General features: G+C 37.0%; 2 protein-coding genes across 2 annotated transcripts; one reads left to right on the top strand and one right to left on the bottom strand.

Annotated features, from left to right (window-relative positions):
* Positions 1-35: 35 nt before the first annotated feature.
* On the bottom strand, positions 36-5,633 carry ftr84 (finTRIM family, member 84). The gene is made up of 7 exons (XM_003449982.5): positions 4,882-5,633; positions 4,039-4,134; positions 3,629-3,862; positions 3,236-3,392; positions 3,082-3,138; positions 2,915-2,968; positions 36-2,813 (listed from the first exon to the last, which is right to left on the bottom strand). Exons 1-7 carry the CDS (start codon positions 5,452-5,454, stop codon positions 2,281-2,283), a joined length of 1,704 nt encoding a protein of 567 aa, XP_003450030.1. The 5' UTR covers positions 5,455-5,633; the 3' UTR covers positions 36-2,280.
* Positions 5,634-8,346: 2,713 nt separating this feature from the next.
* On the top strand, positions 8,347-13,742 carry tppp2 (tubulin polymerization-promoting protein family member 2). The gene is made up of 4 exons (XM_003449943.5): positions 8,347-8,505; positions 9,414-9,605; positions 11,522-11,675; positions 12,555-13,742. Exons 2-4 carry the CDS (start codon positions 9,415-9,417, stop codon positions 12,744-12,746), a joined length of 537 nt encoding a protein of 178 aa, XP_003449991.1. The 5' UTR covers positions 8,347-8,505; position 9,414; the 3' UTR covers positions 12,747-13,742.
* Positions 13,743-21,298: the final 7,556 nt, after the last annotated feature.

Consider the following 21,298-nt stretch of genomic DNA (forward strand, 5'->3'; position numbering starts at 1 on the left):
AAACTAACTCCATGTCACAACTGTGTGCGACAAAGTACAAGTATATTCCTTTTTATTTCACTCCTGCTCTTACCTTTTTTGAATCATTGCAGATTTTACAGTAATTTTATTTTCAAAAAAGCTGCCAAAATACAACAACAACAAAAACCGAACAGTTTATATTATACATAAATATTCAGAGCATTCACAGTCATGTGTATGATCTATATGAATTTATGTTGTTAAAAATAATGAAAGCTCCTAAAACAGAAGAATTTTCCTTTCCTGCAAATGTAGAGAAGGAGCTGTAGAAACTCAGTTATTAAAAATAAGCGTATGCAAATGTTAAAGGCACTAGGAAAATCAGCAATGAAACAATGCAATGGGAAAGGAGCACCATATAAAAATACATTAATGGCCATGGAAATCATAATAATCAGCATGATTTTCATCATTCATCTCTTCAGTGTATTATTGTTCTTCCTTCCTGAAGTGCTTTCACCTGGCCCCAAGATGTTTCAGAGCGCTGACAGCTGTGAGGCTGCAGAATAGCATTACAAAGAACAATAACACATTTTGAAAGAAAAAAACCCATAAACATACAAAGGGTTTGAATATGTGTACTTAGAGTACATGCAAGAAACAGAGGTAATCAGCCAAGCAAACAACAACGCACTACTCTGTACAAGCAACATAACAAGGTGGACAATGTTAACATAAGACTCAGTATAGATGAAGGCAGAAGACCAGTGGAAAAAGTGAATGCTTTGAATCAGCATAGCAGTCAGTTTTACATAAACAATGTAGAATAAAGGAATAAAGAGAAAATGATCTCAGATATAGTCAGATTGAGTGAAAAGAATAAGGTGTCACAGTGCCTCTGTCTCATTTGATATCTGCCAAATAACATATACATTTAAAGGAAGACCCAGGATGTTGTTGACTGCATTGTATGCATTCAGACTATCTAATTTAATTTGGCATGTCTTGCAGAAACCCACTACCACTCCATCCTGACCCAGGATTTGTTGCAAGGGCAGAATCAGATGGTGTCCACTGGAGTTCTTTTAGCCTCAGCTATACCCACCCATGCAGGCTGGGCATGCATCGTAACCTTTTCAGGTCACGCTATATTTGATTGGGGATGCAGTCTGTGTGCTTTTGTCTTTGACTTTACCTTTGACTTAAATAAAGCTCATCAACAACTGATGTCCCGTGTATCTCTTCAGTAGCCTACATTTATTCACAGCAGTATTTGCAACAAACTGAAATGTATTTTTTTCCAAATTATGTAATTTTGGGCTCCAATATGGTATAATGCACTTTTTTGTAATGTTTTAAATTGCAGCACACAATAAACATGCTATGCATACAATACTGCAACCCCAGCTGCTGTCTGCAGTTACTACAGCAGTTAAATCTGTAATAAGACCACAAATATTATTAGACTAAATGTGCACAGTGTAGCATTTGATAACACTTCTAGAGTAGTGTGATCATTGATTGCCTCTAATGCTTGAACGTTTGCATATGGGGATATGGCCGTGCTTCATGTCTGTTTTGTGGGAAACTTTCAAAGCAGTGTTGTACCTTTGGGTAATTTGTCATGCAAATCATCTAAGCAAATGGAATGCCTGTCCTATAACCCACATTGGAAGTTAAAGGTAATCGCTTAAAAAAATTATACAGTGAACATTAAAGGTAATCATTATTATTAACTGAGAAAGTTTAGCTTTCTTTTTTTTCCCTGTTGATAATGTTCTCCTCTCACTCAGATGCTTTACCAGAAAAAGCCAAAGAGACTAACAGAGAGAAAAGAGGAAAAAGAAATAGGCTTTTTGATAACCTCTATTCCATTCACCATGTTTACTGAATGAGGTCCCTTTGGACCCCATGAATAAACTGTTGCAAGAGATTGTATCATGCAACATATTAATTAATTTTCTCTCAAAACATTATTATTTATGTAATTAATGTTATCTAAGGAAATTTACAAATGACTTGCATATTGTTCAAAATGAAAACAAATACTTCATTCGTTTCTAAAGTGGTACTTCAGTTGTTAGCATCCTTTGATGTTAGATTAACCGGTTAAACTGGTTAGATTTACTGGAAAACAGAGTGTCCAGTTGAAATTCCATGAGAGGATAATAGATTATTATAAGAAGATATTAGAAAAAAACAAACAAGCAAAAAACAAGTCTGGTAGTATATTGTATGTTGCAATGTATGTCATTATTATTTACACATTGTATCGGTGTAAATTCTTCACTGATAATGGGTAATTTGTGCGCTTTTTAATTAATAAGGCTGTTTTAGTTGGCAGAGGGTAACTGAGGAACCTACACCAAAGCCAGCATACAAAGGCTCGGTAAACTGAGCTTTGAATCTGTGGATAGGTGTCATAGTGTCTGACACTGAGTAAAAGGCCACTGTGTTTCCAGCATAATCTAGGTACACACCAATACGTGTTGCCCTGGGAGCACCAGGAAGGTCTCTGTCTACTTTGTTGTGCCAGGCAGAGTAACCAGAGTCTGAACAAAGGAGACTCCAAGACTTGTCATTGTAGCCAAGCAGGCTGTGCGAATTCTTCCCTTTACGGCTGATGCTCCTATAAGCAACCCCTATGGAAAATTCTCCACTCCATTCAGCTTCCCAGTAAAACCTGAAACCAGTGAGAGGCTCCTTGCACAGAACTTGGGAGAAGCCATCAAAGCGCTCTGGATGATCTGGGTAAAACTGGATTGTTTTCTTCCGAGCGACCTTCTGATTCCCATCTGTCAAAACCAGCTCTTTATAAACTGTGTTAGGATCAAAGGACAGCTTGCAGGCATCTGAAAACAAGGCCACAACATGCATTTATAAATGTCTTCTGCTTAGATAATATTAAAATGTTGCTCTTGAGGACTAATTCCGAACCATAAAATTTACTTACATCTCAGGAAGTCTGTTCTGTTTTTTGGCTCCTGAAAATCTACATTCGAAGGAACTGTTTGAATATAAAAACATAACATGTGTTATAAAATATGCAACATTATTTATGTTTAAAAAATTGCAAGTCATGTACAAAATAGCACAAATGAAAGTATTCATCTCACTTACCTTTGAGTCGTTTGCTTCCATTTCTTGGCAACAGTATGTACACAGGAGTTTCACTCACTGTAAAAATATAAATTCATTTATATTTACATTGCAGCAAAAACTAGTAAGCTAGTAAAAGGTAATTGTAGTGTTAACAGTAACTACTGGAACAAACCTGTCTTGGAGAGTTTGCCCATTTCCTTTTTACAGATGTCATCCAGATTTTCTTTCATGTCACTGGCTGTTTTGCTCATCTCTCCAAAGGAGAACTGAGGGTTAATTAGCACTTTGGGGACCATGGCCTCAGGAGCAACACACAGGGTTGGGAAACTCTGTTTTATCAAGAAAAACAAGTGTAAAGATTTTTTACTAAAAACATAAATACATACATAAAGAAGTTGTGGTCTTGTTTTGTGTTAGTCAGTCTAACAAGGTAGCAAGAAATACTCAGTATGCTATAGCAACAGGCGCTGGAAGTGATAAGTACATTAACTGTTTTATCTGTGCTACATTACAAAGCAAGAAAGACAGAGATGAATTGTTGCAGCTTTGTCTGATCTTTCGACACCTGCAGGAAGTGAATGTTGTCCTCTGTCTCGAGGATCTGCTGTAATTCTGCATCTCGACGTTGTAGCTCCATTATCTCCTGCTCCAGACGATCCACATAACCCTCAGCCTGTGACATTGCTGACTGCATGTTGGCCATTATCATCTGATTGATTTCAGACTTCCAGCGTTCCACTGCCTGCAGCATTTCATGGAAGGTCTTGTCACTTTCTGCCTGTGCTCGCTGGGCTTCACTCTGAACAGTAAAGACAGTTTTTTCCAGGACTTAGAGTTAGAATAGACATCCTTGATATTACCATTGAATTCCTTTATAAAGTGGTATTAACATGTAACAGTTCTGTAAAAACATGAGACCATGTCAAATTTGCTATGAAGAAAAGTAATTTATGTTGGACTGGGCTATGATCTTACTTTTAGAACATCAATATTATGCTTAAGTTCCTGGAGCTCCTTCATCCTCTCCTGAATGATGCGCTGGACTTCAGTTTGGGTGACAACCAGGACTTTCTGATAAAAGACAAGAATACAGGATTTTATCACTCTAGAGCAGGGGGTCTCAAACTTGCAGCCCGGGGGCACTAGCGGCCCTCATCATCCCTACTTGTGGTCCATATATTGAGGTGAAGAAATCTAATGCAATTTGGCCTTTGAATTTTTTTTTTTTTGTTAGGGAGGATTTGTTTTGTTGTTAAGTGCAATGTTAAGTTATTTAAAAAGCAAAAAATTATTTAATATGAAGGCAATATGAGCAGAGAGTACAAAGATGTTGAGGGATTGGCTGTGTTAGTTCAGTGTCTGTAGTTTTATTTTGTTAAATACGAACAAAATTAAAGCAGAAGTGCTGCCATGTGTCTGGCCAGAAAGAGAGTACCGGTTTGTTTTTTTGGAAGTTCAATAAAAAGCCTCAGTTAGTTAAGAGTGAGAAAAAAAAAATTGCGTTCACGTTTGCAGTTTTGTCTTGTTATACAACATTTGAATTTTTAAAAAACAAACAAAACACTACATATTTGTCAGTGTTTTCTTGTTTGTTTCTTTGTTTTTGTATTTCTTGAACACTTTCTTGAACAAGTGGCCCTCCAATGAGGTGAGAGTGCCAGCAGTGGCCCACAGCTCATTTGAGACTCCTGCTCTAGAGTCTAGAGTGACTCTTTTCATCATCTGATGTATGCAAAAACTGATGAAAACTTCATATCAAACTTAAGAACAGTATTAAAAGATTTTGAGATAGACTCAGCGTAACAAAAAAACCCTCACTTGTTTCTCAATGCGTTCATCTTCTGCCGAGGTAATGTTGTGGCTGCGGTGCTCTCTGACAGTACACAGCACACAAATACACATCTGGTCAGTGCGGCAGAAAAGCTCCAAACCTTTCTCGTGTTGTGGGCAAATCTTCCTGTCCAGATGACCCATTTCATCTACGAGTTTGTGCCGCTTGAAGGTAGATGACTCATAATGAGGCTTGACGTGTGTTTCACAGTAGTAAGCCAAGCACATCAGACAAGACTTGACGGCCTTGTTGCGACGGCCAACGCAGAAATCACAGTAGACTTCGCGATTCAAGTAGGGGAAAGGAGTAAGCTCTGGAAGCTCTCGTCGTGGCTCATGGTATACATCAGGCAGGTTTCGCTTCAGGACAGGCCGAGGTGTGAATGTTGCACGGCACTGTGGGCAGCTGTACACACCCATGTGGTCGAACTGATCCCAGTAAATCTTGATGCACTCCAGGCAGTAAGTGTCACCACAGGGGATAGTGACTGGATCTCTCACTGTGTCTGCACACAGAGGACAGAAAGCCTCTGGTGGTAATGGGAACCCAGAATCAGCCATAATGCTCAATAAGACCAATATGGAAAATTATTAAGAATTCTTTGTGTTGACTAGAAGTCCACCAAATATTGGACTGGTAAGTAAGTCCAGTGTTGTCAGTCAGAATGATGTTCAGAAAAGGTCCATCCAGATAACCTGCTGTGATCCTACCTCTCTTCAAACCAGATACTGCTGCTTTCTGCTGACATTTAAAGGGAAAGCTTTGTTTCTACAGTAAACATCCTGATGATGTCTTCCCACACAACACCTTTCCCAGCACGAGTGAAATCACTCTGGTCTTCACTATACACTGGAATTGGCCTACCAAGCAGGAATTTCAGGTAAAGTCACACAGTGAGGTCAAGTTGTCAGCAAAATAAACTCGACCTTTGGCTATCAGAACATAAAAACGAGCCTTGGAAGTTCTAACATCCTCGATTAAAATGGTTTAATTAAATCAACAAGTATCATGTTTAGACAAATTTCCACCAAAAGTATTTACTGCTGTCCTAATTTAATTCTTTTGTCAAACCTACATGTTTCAGGTCATTAAACTAATTTTAATATTAGGAAAAAAACCGATTAAATGTAAAATGCAGTTTTTAATTGATGATTTCATTTATGAAGGGATAAAAATCTATACAACCAACCTTGCTCTATATGAAAAATTAATTGCTTCTGAAACCTAATAACTGGTTATACCACCCTTGGCAGCAAGAAAGTGGAATCATGAGTTTGTGATAACTGGCAATGAGTCTTTCATTTTGGTGTGGAGGACAAAGGGAAGTTAAAGACAAAGCTAAAATAAAAATAACACATGTCAGGATCTACAGAAACTCAACAACAGATGAAAACAAAGTCACTGACAGCTATCCGTCGGGAAAGGTTTTCTAGGCCACTTCTAAAGCTTGTACATGACTCATGGACAATTGTTTCACCTTGAAAGACGGTGAGAGCCACCATCCACAAATGAAGAAAACTTGGAACAGTAGCAAAACCTCCCAAGAGTGACTGGCCTACAAACATTACTCCAAGAAAACATCAATGAATCATCAGAATGGACAAAAAAATGCATCCATGGGAGAGTCTCAACTGACCAAAGAACTCACTTATAAAAAAGGACAAAACCTCTGGAAGTATTCAGGGAGGGGCAGTGATCTGTCATTGGGGGTGAAGGAAAAAGATTCACTGTAGAAAGAGCAAGAACTTAAAATTAATTATTAATGATTAAATGCAATACTTTTTTATAAACACAAGGTGAGTTAAAAAGAAATGCTTACTGCATCATGGGAAGCCCCCAGCATCTTGGCCCATTGCAGTGTAACTTAAGGGTGGATCAGGGTCACCTGATCTACTTTACTTTTTTGTGCAGTTCAGGATGTTACATCATTTCATCTTTATTTTTTGATTTTTGGTGGGAGCAGAAACAGTCTCTGTGGGGATGGGGTTTGGGGGGTGACATGTACAGCATTTCATAAAAACAGCATCAAACCAGCATTGTACATGAAGGTCTGTGGTTTCTTTGCTGCTTCAGGACCTTGAGAACTTTGTCTCAGATCATTAAACAAAACATGTGACAAATATGCAAATAAAAATTCAGGAAGTATTTTCCCAGCACTTTCTAATTCTAAGGTAGAAAACAAGGTCCTTGCACCTTTTCCATTTGACTGAGCACTGAGTTTCATGATGGTGTGTGATGTCAAAACAGCTTTTTCTGTTATTGCTGTGAACAAAATACAAAACATGTGGGTTCCCACATGCCTCCATTGGAACATCAACAAAAATAAAAGGTTAAAAGAAAACAAAAACAGTGCTGACATAACAATATATAAATCTTTAATTTTTACATCATTATTGTAAATATATATATATATATATATATATATATATATATATATATATATATATATATATAAATATGTAAGATTTGGGCCTTTTTATTTGAATTCTATATGTTTTCTCTGCACGCTGTGTGTATGTTATGTCTGTGTACACTATCCTCCTCCCGCAGTTTGTAGACATCCATATAAGCCAAACAGTAATTATGAATTGTCCAAGTATGTGAGAATGTATGTGCATGCCTATCTGTGTTAGCCTGTCTAACCAAGCACTGCCTAGCATAGTTAAGGCTATAGGCATGCCTATAGGTAGGATAAACTCAGCCTCCCTGTGAAACTTTAAGAAAAATGACTAAAATTAAAATTAAACCTTGAAGTTATGGGATATCTCCAAGTGGCCAAAACAATCAAATGAGCTTTCACATAGTGACAGCCAGCAGCCTCAAGCAATCACTCATCTGCACTTTTATTGTATTTTTATGTCAAACTTTGGTGGCATACAGTGTAAAAATTGCTACTGTAAAAAATTTCCAGACACAGGTATAGTTTTGAATCTTTAGGCACGTTATTATGCATTAGATTTAATACAGAACCATTATTCTATGTGGTTGATATGATGTTGTGAGAGAGGATAGAGGATTGTAAAGTGTCAGATTTATGTTGTCACTGGTCTTTGTTCTCTCAAGGGGCACGCTCATCTTTGCTCAAACAAGAAGGCCATTGTGGAAATGAAAGCAAGAGCACGAAAGAGAGAAAGCAAATGGCTGGCTGAGAGCTAGATAAGAGCAAGACAGATATCTATCCGTGAGTTGAATTAAATATTACAGTCAGAAAAAGAGTATCATAAAAAATCGTTTTGGGTAAAGAACTGAACAGCAAAATTTATTTGTGTCCAAGAAAATATTAGTAAAGGTTTAACTCCACAGAATGCTCTATAACATAACAAAGCCTTGAGCAAGTCTGTGAGAGAGGCAGGAAGCTAATGACAGTGAACAGACAGAAGAGAGACTGAGCACCCATGATGTCATTAACTGTGCTTGTCGGTACTCTCTCCCCCCCTCCCATTCCCTTCCCTTTCTCCTTGGCTCTCTGCATCCCTCCATCCTTTACGTAACCGTCAGACAGCCTGGGAGTGGCAGGAAGGAGGAGAGGCAGAAGCGGAGAAAGAGATCAAGCAGCTGTTCGCAATTCCGGATTTGGCTAACTATCCACACGGCATCCTTCCATTTAGCAGGTACATCTTATGTTCTTGTGATTTAGTGCTTTACTGTTGTACCATCTAGTACCTGCAGTGCTGCAGTGAGAGGGCAGTAGAAATAGTCATGAAAAAAAAATACGGAAAGATTACATGTAATAATAGCTTGATGTATATTTTGTTACGCCCACCAGCACTTGTAGTTATTATTATTATTGTTATTTTTTAGGATTATTGGTAAACTGAGATGACGCCATATTAAAATGCATTAGTTTTAAAGTGTTCATTAAAACATTTTCTGTGCTATTTGGTTTTATGGTTATTTTTATTTGCAGTGAATATTTAATATACATTTAATATCAGTGTAGCTCGATCAAAAGCCACATTTGGTAACACTTAACTCATGAATAAGTAAGTGTCAGTGAGTGTGATGGAGAGACTGGGCAGAAGAGAAGGAGAAGGAATGCGTTTGTTCATTCACTATAGACTGAACAGCAGAGAAGCCATTTGGAAATTGAGTTGATTGAATTAAATGGGCTCGAGCGGAGTTTTAGACACACTAGCATAATGATAGATACACAGTGTGTGTGTGTGTGTGTGGATGTGTGTAAGACAGAGAGAAAATTAGATGCACTATCTTGGCAGCTATGTCTTGGCAGGCCAGCAGCTAGTTAGCCAACAGTTATTACTTTTATTTTTTTCACAAAATGTCTTTACAAAGAAATAAAATCAATTATCATAGCATTCTCCAAAGGATATTATGTCCAAACTATGTAAGGGTCTTTTTTTAGATTCAGACTATGTGACCATAAGGAGCTATATAGTGATATAAGTATAGGACATGTCATATATATGATCAAGACTGATTATTACTTTAAACAAAAGAACAAAGTGTTACAATCTTTTGTATTTGAATTGACTAAAAACTGCATATGTTCATCTGTCAGCATGGCCGAGGGTTCGGTGTCACTAGAAGAGGTGAAGACTTCCTTCCAGAAGTTTGCAGTCCATGGAGACACCAAAGCCACAGGGAAGGAGATGAATGGCAAGAATTTTGCGAAGCTCTGCAAAGACTGCAACATCACTGATGGGAAGAATGTGACTACCACAGATGTTGACATTGTTTTTAGCAAAGTCAAGTAAGATTTCATTTTGACTTTGCACAGCTAAAACGTAATGGTTGCAATGTGTGTCACAATGTGGTTATTGATTTTCAGTAACTGAATAGTCTGTTTTCAATCAGTGACTCGCTATCTGTTGTTTTGAGGACTACTTTACAGAATAATCTTCATGTAAATGCAAAGGTTTTAAGAAATCTCCTAATCATATTATAGGATTGTAGCACCTACTCATTGCTTGTCCCTTGACAATATAGACTGCTCAAAAAGAAAGGAACACTTTGAAAGTTCATAAAATTTCACATCATTTGGTGGAAAAGTAAATGATCAACCTACAGAGGACTGAATTCAAAGACACCCTGAAAGTCAAGATAAAAAAATGATGCGGTAGTCGAGTCCATTTTGCCAAAATTTCATTGCAGCAGCTATTCTAAGAATGGTACTCAGTAGTTTATATGGCTGCCATGTGCTTGTATGCACATCTTACAATGTTGGGCTATACTCCTAATGAAACAACAAGTGGTATCCTTGGGGAATCTGCTCCCAGATCTGGACCAAGGCATCACTGAGCTCTTGGACAGTGTGAGGTCCAAGCAGGGAGCATTGGATGGACAGAAACATAATGTCCCAGAGGTGTTCTATTGGATTTAAGTCAGGAGAGAGTGAGGTCCAGTCAGTGTTATCGATTCCTTCATCCTCCAGGAACTGCCTGCATACCTTCACCACATGAGACCGAGCATTTTGTGTGACAGTGGGTCCAAGGATTTCATCTCAATACTTAATGGCATTCAGGGTGCTTTAAAGATTTAAAATGGTTCAGTGTTTGTGAAGATCGAATATTTAGAGGCAACCCTGTCACCATGAGATTTAAGGTTAGACCATGGATTGGATTACATTAGTGTGTAAGTTTAAATTCGATCCTGTAAGGAACAGGAAGCCAGTGTAGAGAGGCCAACGCTGGGATTACATTCTTGCGGTCTTTCCGTCACATCCATACAGCAGACAGTCACTAATCCACCAATAAGCAGTCATGCTGAATGATGTTAATTCCATTCAGTTTTATTTATATAACACTAAGTCACAAGAGAAGTTGCCTCAAGGCAAGCTTTATATATAGTAAGTTAGATACCCTACAGAATACAGTGAAAACCCCAACAAATGACCACCTCTGAGCAAGTACTTGGCAAAAAGGGGAAGGAAAAACTCCCTTTTAACAAGAAGAAACCTCCCACAGAACTAGACTCAGGGAGGTGCAGCCATCTGCCATGACCAGCTGGGTTCAGCATAACATTCTCCATGGCTTCTCTAGACCCTTTCACGCCTGTCATGCTCAGGTTGAACCTGCGGGGTGCACAGGGTGCCACTAGTGAACCTGACAATTCTGGTATTGTATTGGAAATACAAATTAGGCTCTAAGGTGCCAGACATTACTAGAGGATGTTGGTTCCTTAGGTCACTCTCATGAAGACTGTTTCTTATTGTTTGGTCAGAGAGGCAGGTATTGATGTGTCATCCTGGAGGAGCTGGAATATCTGTGGAATCTCTGTAGGGTTTAGATATCACCTCATGCTACCAGTAGTGACCCTGATCTTAGCCAAATGGAAAACTAGTGAAACAACAATCAAAAAAAGATGACGAGGGAAGAATGTCCGAGTTCTCCACCTGTAAAGCCAGTTGTAAAGCCAGTTTGTGTCATTGTTGCCCATCTAGTGCACCTGTTGTTATTTTCATCAACACCAAAGCAGCTGAAACTGATTAAAAACACCCTTTGCTACTTAACTGACCAGATTAATATGCCAGTATGTAATTGACTTGATGGCATAATGTGGTTAAAATGTTTTCTGTTAAATATTTTGAGCAGTGTATATTTATGTTTTATGTTAATAATTTTGTTATTTTTCTCAAACTACAGTTGGCAACACTCTGTGTTTCCTCAGGGCAAAGTCAGTTCGTGTAATCACATTTGAGCAGTTTAGCCAGGCCCTGACAGAGTTGGCTCCTAAACGTTTTAAAGGAAAGAACAAGGAGGAGTCACTTCAGCAGCTTTATGGTCTCATTGTTGGGAAAGAACCTGCCAACATTGGTGTCACTGTGAGTATTAAATGATAACCATAATATACTCAAAATTGACCGCTTGGAAGTCTGCAGCAAATAGGTACTACACTTATGCATGCCTTTAAACTTATATATGTAGTAGTAGTTTGATTGAGCCTCTACCATACAATTATATTTACAAATTTAAAATAGATAATCTTAGGTAAAATTTATTAAAGTGAGATTAAAGCATTAATATGTTTTGTTCTTTTGTGTTGCACTTCCTATTACAGCTTGGTAATACAGTGGTAAGAGTAGGGTAGCAAGGTGGAAACAAGACTGTAATAATGTGGTAATTTCTACATTATTACAACTCAATTATCAAAGTAATAACCACTTAAATTTCAAGTAATATCATGGTAGCAGCAGTGGTTACAGTTGAGTAAAATTACACTAAAATTTATGTAATTGGATAATAAGTGCCCAAACACTGGGGTTAACAATGTGGAAATACACCTTGGTAATAAGGTGATAATGATACTACCATGATAGTACTAAGATATTAACTGGTTATTACTTTGGTAATTGAGTAGTAATAACATAGATATGACCACATTATTACGTTCTTGTTTTCACCTTGTTACCCCACTGATACCACTTCATTATTGAGCTGGAATAGAAAGTGCTACATTTTTTTGTTTAGTTTTTGATGACTAAATCTGTGTGCAACTGTTTAGGTCAGAAATAAGAAAAAAATAGTTGACTGTCAGTGTGTTATTTTGGATATATAGTTGGATTTCCAAAGAAACTCCAGATACAACACATTGCATCTTTAAAGATACACTACAACACAGAATTGTTGTTTTACTAGGTTAAAAAGGGACCCGCCCCCCCCCTCAATTTTCTATATCAGTATTCTGTCTTCCATGACTTCAGAAAGCCGCCAAGGCAGGGGCAGTGGACAGACTGACTGACACCTCCAAGTACACTGGCTCACACAAGGAGCGGTTTGATGACACAGGAAAAGGCAAAGGAAAGGCTGGGCGTGAGGACATCCCAGACACCAGTGGTTATGTGTCAGCTTACAAGGGCAGCGGCACTTATGAAGACAAAGTGAAAGAGGCATAACACTGCTAGCCATTATTATGTTTCACCAATAACTTAGTTAGGGGTACTAAACAGAAGTTAATGCCTGTTTTATTTAGTTAGACAAAACAAAGTGGGAATTTCATGATGTATACAGCATGTACGAGTAATAGTTTTCTGTGTATTTTCTGCTGGAACCAAAAAAGAAACTACATGCTTCATATTGTTACTCTGCTTTGCTATACACTGTGCCTTACTAAATATATAGCCATTAGTGTGAATACTATGATACATTGCTATGCTCTGTTAACCATAATGCAAAGGATAAAAACATAGCTAGTATCAAGAATGACGCTATCTCAGTAGCTGCTCTGCAAGCTTTTCATTTTAGATTTCAGTGCCTTTGTTACATGACCAATCAGTGCCCATTATTTTCATCATAGTTTCATAGTATGAAATTAATAGCTTTTAACAGTTTATTTAGAAAAATGCAATAGGCATAAAAGAACACAGTGTAACACTCTTTGATTATTAATAAAAACAAAAAAACAAAAAACACCAAGCAGCGAAGAACAAAGAGTCAGATTCTGGTACTGATGAAGCTAAACATATAAATTACTTAAATTTTTTTTTTAAACTTTCTTTGTAATCATAATTGGACCTTAAATGCTCCTATTACATCTCTTTTCACTATGTTTTGTCTATTTAAGTTTAATGAATAAAGAATGCCCATTTTCACTGTGAATGGAAATGTAATTTAAAAGAAGTGATTGCAAATATCTAAATAAATATCTAAAATGCAAAATTTGATCATACATGGGAAAACAGTTCCTTGTTTTACATGTCCTGTAATGTAACATTAGAAAACAAAACAAAAAAGTCTGTAGGATCCTTTATATCACAATTGGAACATAGTACTCAGGAAATTATAATACGTACAATACAAATGCAATATATGTGATATGTAAAATATGTATATATTACAGCATGTTTCTAGAAGAGTATGCCTGTGTGTTAAATAAAAGCAATATTGAGTAATGTGCTAGTCATTTAAATGTTTGAATAGCAAACAAATACAAATCCATACAAATGCAACACATTCCAAACACACACACACACACACACACACACACGCACACACACACAGGTGATATGGCCCTAAAAAGAATCGTACAGAGGCTGTTAACTACCCAGTGTCTTGCATATTAAAGCTAAAATACAAAGGTTTGGACACCGTTTTGCATGTTTCCCTACTGTAGGGGTCTCTGCAAGCATACAGGGCTCTGACAGGGTACAAGGTGACAACTTTGGAATTCTACTAGAAACAGTCGATCATATTTGTTTGTCAAAGCTGAATTCAGGGCAAACTACGCTAAATTAGCTTTTTTAGCTAACAGCTACAATAAGCATAAAAGTTACTGTACGGCAATCATTTGTTAACATGACGCTTGTTCTTATACATGTAATACATTTATTACCAACCTGAGAGTTTATCCGCTGGTCATTCGACATGATGAATGGCTTCTGAAGTCTTAATTCAGCTCAAGATGCTGCAGATTCCCTTCAGTAACACTTTCGGTCCGCTAGTAAAACGTAGTTCTATTAATCTGCGCTTGAACCGGAACCGGATGTAAGTTAAAAAAAACTGAATTTTGGAACTGAAATTGAACTGAAACTGAATGGTGAGAAGTGAAACTGAAATTATTCGAGAGCTGAATTTTTAAAGGATAAAATGCAGTTTCAAAGCAAATCAATTCATTTTCAAAATATAAAATTCAATTTCAATTTAGTGATGATCATTTTCAAACCATAAATTCAATTTCAAATTAGACTAATTCAAATTCAGTTTTCAAAAGCATTTATTCAAGTTACAATTCAGATTCAATCTGAGCAATTCAAATTCAAATTTAACTTATTCAAATTCAGTTTCTGATGCCACAGATTTCTGCCCATAATCCTGTATCTCAAGGGTTTATACCTAAGATACAACACAGGATGCACCACTGCAAAATAGCGCTCTATACAGACACGAGTCTGACCAAGAATCCGGGCTGTAAATATCCCATTGATGAGTTTTGTCACAATTTGAGTCATTTCAATATAGAAGTGAAAGCCAATAATCATTAAAGGTGGCTCCAGTACACCAAAAATCATCTCTGAGAGGACCAGATGGAACGCAGAGACTTCCATCCGGTCAGTCCAGAAGATGTCAGATGATGTCATCAGCCATAGCACCCAGCTGTTGACAGGTAGAGAGATCAAGACATACGGCAGAACTGCAGGAAGAAAAATGGGAGACTCCAGACAGGAACCACACTCAGAAAATGTGAAGTTTTTTCCACTCATTGATAGGTTTTGCATATTTCCTAGAAAAAGGAAATCAGAAATATTGAACATTGAAATGTTTTGACAACATTCTTATTATGAAATGTGAAATATGTTGTTGACTTGTATAAGACAGAAATCAAAAATCTCCTTCTTTTTGTCCTCTTTGGCTGTGTTGCTACACAAAGTACTTCTTACTGCAAAAACCAAATATCAACACATGAAAGATATAAATTTTAACATTATCCCCAACACACCCGGCTGAAATGCTGCTCCAAACCATTACAGCCGACCTTCCACTGAGACCATTTCTACTTATTTCTGATGAGACAATTGATCATAGATGAGTCAATTGAAGGGCCAGATATATCACTCATGACCTATGTGTGGTCTTTACTGGACCTATTTCTTAAGGACTTTCAGATACTGTTCACCTGCTTTTTAGCCCTTCTCTTTCTTCTTTTGTCCTCCATTTGTCCAGGTCCCTAAGAGTCTTTTTTTTACTTGGAAAACCATGCCAAAATATGCCACATTTTTAGCTAACAGTTGTTTGGTGCAAAAATACTATTTTATTCATTTCATGCCATTTTATTCTACATTTTATGTGGATTTCCTGTAACTGAAGGAGAACAAAAAACATATTTCTGAATATGGTCAGGTGCAACTACTGGACTGAAAATAAATGTAGAGGAAGCCAATGTTCAAGGAATATTTTTAAGAACTTCAGAATTTACTGCTAAATTCTGTTATTTTTATTATATATTATATTATATATTATTATATATTTATTTATTATTCTGTTATTTTCTAATATAACTGCACACTCTCTATATGCTCATGTAAAGCTGAGGAGCACGAGCCAAAGAATTTCATTATGGATAAATGTGGCTACACTGTTTATCTGTACATGACTATAAATCTTGAAACTTGAGAAAACCCAAGAGAACTACTGCTCAAGATCATTTTACAAATTGCAAGAAAATGTGGCAGCATGGAAGCCACATATAAAGAAGTTAGGTGGTGCAACACTTTTGTATTGTATGTTTGTAAAAGGTCAAGAGGCCACAACTATAGAGCATAACACAGAGGATCTTTACAAAGTGCATCTAATGAGTACAGTTTATTTTTTTTCCAGTCGCTTCCTAGAAAGACTGATAAGTATAAATAATTAAAGGCACAAACCTTGTCTGGTTCTTGAAGATTATTTTAACATGTACAGTTGGAGTTGCATCTTTTATAATATCAGTGGAAAAAAAAAGTGTACCGAACTGCAACCAAATAATGGCCATGAGTACCTTCCTGGCATGCAAAGCCTGATGATGTGAGAACATAATTTGAATAAAGCGGGTTTGGTGTTTCCAGAATTTGGCATAAGTGGTGATTCACTTATAATTTTCCATAGAAATATGTAAACGTGTACAAGAGTTTAGTGAAAACAATGAAAATACATGGATTCTTAGTCAAATTAAATTCTTTGCGAGATATACACAGCAACTCATTGTGAAATAGTCTCCTACATCAGGATGGGTGAGGAAATGCAAGAAAAATACTCTAGCCCTCTGATGCATAGTGTTCACTGGAGTGGACAGCTACTAAAACGTACATATCTCTTTAATGCATTGGTTTCTATGGTGGAACAGCATATTAGCCTCTAGAGTGCTCTCTGCTGCCATGCTCCATTGAGGTCAATTCAGTGTTCAGTTAGTGCAACTGCAAGTAAATTTCCTCTGAATCAAAGATGGCAGACAAACTGTCACCCCTGCCGACCACTGCTGGCATATCCTGTCAATCCTTCTATGCTAAAAGAGCCCAACAGGTAAAAAAAATATGATGATATGCAGTAACATCTAGGGAAGGATATTATCTGTTTGGAATAAGAAATTGTTATGTCTAATATGTAGAAAACTACGATTAACCATGTGTCCAATGAAGTGGACATCATGCATTACCCACTATATTTTTTTTAACATAAGTCATAAATTGCTTCACTGCTTCTTGGGACTGTTTTGGTTATAAGTAAGCATATAATTGTTAAATTTATAAGCTACTCATTTAAATATATATTTTTGTGCAGATCAGCTGTAGTTTGAGTTACTATAATAATTATTTTATCATATTTTGTAGACTTCAAATGCAGCAAAGAATAAGGCAGCGTACAGAATAGTCCAGGAAATTCCATCCAGCTCCAGTGATGATGATTTCATTGATGAGTGCAGTGATGGTGAGTTCAGTGATAAGTCCAGTGATAAGTCCAGGGAGTGAAGGTATGGGTGAGAGCAGGAACCTCAGGCTATATGACAGGCTATATGGTTCGACAGTTCAGTCATCCACATGATCTTGTCCTGTGCTGGCCAATCCCCTGAAGATGTTGCCAACAGATGGGTCAAGAAGGAAAAAAAGATGATGATGATCCAAAAGCCCTTCTCTGTGGCCCTTTACAATCAACACATGGGTGGGGTTGACCAATGTCTGGCAATGTACCCCCACAGACGTCGAAACAAGAGGTGGTACATCCGAGTGTTTTTTCAGTTTTTGGATGTGACCGACAGAGGTCCTGTCGTTATAGAACTGTTTCTCTTGTTGGAGATAGTTTGCCATATTCAGGTGTAGGATTCATAGCTAGGACTGTTGACTGGTTTTGTTATTTACGCCCAAACATTGGGGCTATATGAGTTGAAAGTTCCAAAAAATTGCTGAGATGTTTTTCAAAGGATACAAGCAAACAAGTGTTTGTATATTTACAATAGAACACAAGGTAATTCATTTTTACAGTAAATTCACAGTATTTCATGCTAAGTGCTCGGGCGCATGTAGTCCACTGGAGTGGACAAGTTTATAACTTTATAAAAAAACATATTTTTGGGAAAAAAAGAGTTGAACGTTTTTTTTTCATGTCCTGAGAAGAATAAAAGCACTTAAGAAAAAAAATCTTGACCAAGGCTTTCATAATTCATGCATCAGAGGGCTAGTTTTATGTGGTTCAATAGTACCACAATGTAGGGCCAAAAAACACAAAACAAACAAACAAACAAACAAAAAACAGAGTGAACAGATTAACCAGTCTAAACAGTTAAAATATTCACATCTTTCATGTGTCCAGCAAGTCAAGATCCTGCAGAGATGCAGCAGTACTGCATAATTATAATTTTATGCATGTTTTCCCACTTAACTTAAGACATGCATTCAGAATTATGATGTGTTAAAAGTGATATGTAAATATTACTTTTTCTGACTTGGTAAAGTTACCATTGTGACTTTTACAGAAAAGTGACCAAGACTGGCAACCACACATGAAGTTGACACATTAAGATGACATCAGATAAATAGAAAGGAGTGCAGGTCTGAAGAAGTCTATAGTGAAAGTAGTACACAAAAGATCCAAAGAAGTGTACTTCATATAATTACAAAGCACTTCTTTGTCCTCCTTGTTTTCCTTTTGAAGAATCAACTCAAACAAAGAGAGACTGTTAACTGTTCCATGTGGTACAGAATTCTATACAGTATAACTGGTATAATTACAATCTCAGGGGTCATTCACATATAATGAATGACCCCTGAGATGCTGAAAACAATATGCAACGAAATGTGGTTTTTTGTTTATTGTTGAGTTTCTGAGTTCTGCTGAGATAGTCGAGAAGACAAACACATGCAAGGCAAATCATTACAGAATTCCCTTGGTGTTTCAGGGCTTTAACACTGTTGAACTATAACCAAATTAATGGCCAAGGGTAATCCAAAACCTGTATGCAGATAATTTGAATAAAGATGGTGTTTCTTAGCTTTTGTAGTGCCAAGATTTAAATTAGAGTTTCCATGGAAAGTTTTAGAAGCATGGGGATAAAAATGCAGAAGAATATAATGAAAATAAATTTAAGTGAAATTTATATTCCTGAATGTATATTTTCTGTCTTTCTGGACTGTACGCCCTCTCCTTCTCCATCTACTTGAAGGTTGATTGAGCAGGTGAGTGGCTATTCTACAAAGAAAAACTCCTAAAAACATGGACAATCAAGAAAAGACCATTTTAGAAGCGTTTTTTAGTTTCTGTTACAAGAAGAAGAGAACATAAGGGTTTATGATCTAAGGGTTTATGATGATGTGATAAATGGTGTCATGATTGAACATATCAGTTGGGATACAAAAAGCTGTTGGCTTTTTTGGCACATAGATGATGTTTTAAATTAAGTCACTTCTTATCAAGTTCTCTCATGCCTCTTTTGCTTTATTTCCACTCCTAACCCTGTTATGCCTAATTTACCACCACAGTATGGTAGATTTCAAGTATTGTATCTCAGTATCATATCACACTGGCCCACTAAGTTTACCTTTGGAGATCTGTAAAATACCTCTTCTGCCTCAAATCATTTGGCTAAATAGCTGCTCTGCTCTTCATTGTAGCATTCCTTTTAGTATTTACACAATAACAAATTATATATCTGAATCAATGTTCCCTCTAATTTTTCATGTGTCTGAGTGAACACACAAACTCTCTGAGCGATCCCTTGGACCACTGTGAGCGACATCAGACGTGTGCACTGTGGTTATGCCAGCATCTAATCCATCCAAGTTACATGGTTTATTAAAATAATCAAATTACAGCATTTACATTTATGTTAGACTACTTTTAATTAACTGCTTTAGCCCACTTACAATGAAAATGTAAAAAAAAATCTAGTCATTGACCTGTGTAGTATGTTAACACTATTGGAAGTAAAAATAACTTGAACTCCAATTTTGAAAACACAACTTTCTTTCTTTTTAAAAAAAGCTCTGACTTGTATTATGAGTCTGTGGTCTGGGAGAGAGTCCTGTAACTCTCTGTCTGCAAAATACAGTATATAATGACCAATGCTGGGCAATTATTTATATAGTTACTTCTTCAAAAAAGTAACTCAGTTTGGCAAACAACAAAGTTTTTTGCAGCTGTTTACCTAAAAATGCAGCCAAGGTGTTTTTTTTAAAATAAACATTTCAAACTATTTACAGAACAATCAGCTGTTCTGCATCAAATCTGATGCCACACAAATTATTTGTGCCACTCCAAAAAATAATTTCTGTCCACTATGAGATAAAGGAGAACAACAGCCTGATACCTGCAGGCCTGACAACAGGAGATGTATCACTCCTGTTACACCTGTAACATTCAGCAGCCGCCTCATTGCTCTGACACACAACAAAACTATTGACTACACTACACACTAACTACACAAGATTTGCGCTAAACGTCTCAAATCTCTCACATCTCAGAACACCGCCGTCACTCCTAAAACTTCCCCCCGTATCTTAACAACTAGATGCCACGTTGCCATATCATTTTTTGATTGGTTGACATGGTACTTTTTTGGACAAATAGGAAAGGGAGAGGGGGGTGGAGTTTGTTTTTGCTCACAGGCGGAGAGTGCTTTCGAGCCTTTTTTCTTATAAAACGCCGTTTTTACCGTTTCTTCCCGCAGTAAATATAAACAACGACAGTATTCAGGAAGAAAACCAAACATTGCATTTTTTTTTTTATCACAACTCTGGTTTTACGTGGCCCATCAACACAATTTAAAAACTGGTATAAAGTCCACACTTTTTCCGTCAGTTGTTCCGTCTGTCCTGCTCACATCTCCAATCTCCAACATCTCCAAACACGTTGTCATTAACGTGGCTTCACTCCACATCAGCCACGCCGCTTTGCCGACTAAAACACCGGTGTCGGCACATAAGGACGCTGTCATAGCCTGTCAACCACGTTGATTAGCTGCGTATATACGAATGTAAATCGCATTATTGTCTGGACTATGGGATAAGGTGGCATCGTTCTAATACAATATGGGAGCAGCCAGTCACTTACTGACTAACACTGCAAAACAGAATTGTTAAAGTTTTAATTTTAATTTCAATTCAGGTTCATTTTTTTGTGCGCAACACAGATTTTCTGTGCGCAGAGACCGTGCCAGCAGTGCGCAATTGCGCACGTGCGCAGCTTAGAGGGAACATTGATCTGAATTTAGTTATTCTTGTTTTGGATAGTGGCCCAGTACTAACAGATGTGCATGGCCTAAAGCATTTAACTGAATTGGATCCATATACATATCAATCTATTGTAGTTATTTATTCTATTTTTCTAGTAGCAATATTAGTACTGATTTTTTTTCTATGTAGTTTTTGTATTAATTTTTTAATCAACATATCACTTTGTTACAATCACATATACCTGAATACATTTCTTTGGAGTACAAAATATTTGTTTGTATAAGTAAAACAAACTGCAACAGACCTCAGAA

This window comes from Oreochromis niloticus, linkage group LG6 (genome assembly GCF_001858045.2).
Source record: "Oreochromis niloticus isolate F11D_XX linkage group LG6, O_niloticus_UMD_NMBU, whole genome shotgun sequence".
NCBI lineage: Eukaryota > Metazoa > Chordata > Actinopteri > Cichliformes > Cichlidae > Oreochromis > Oreochromis niloticus.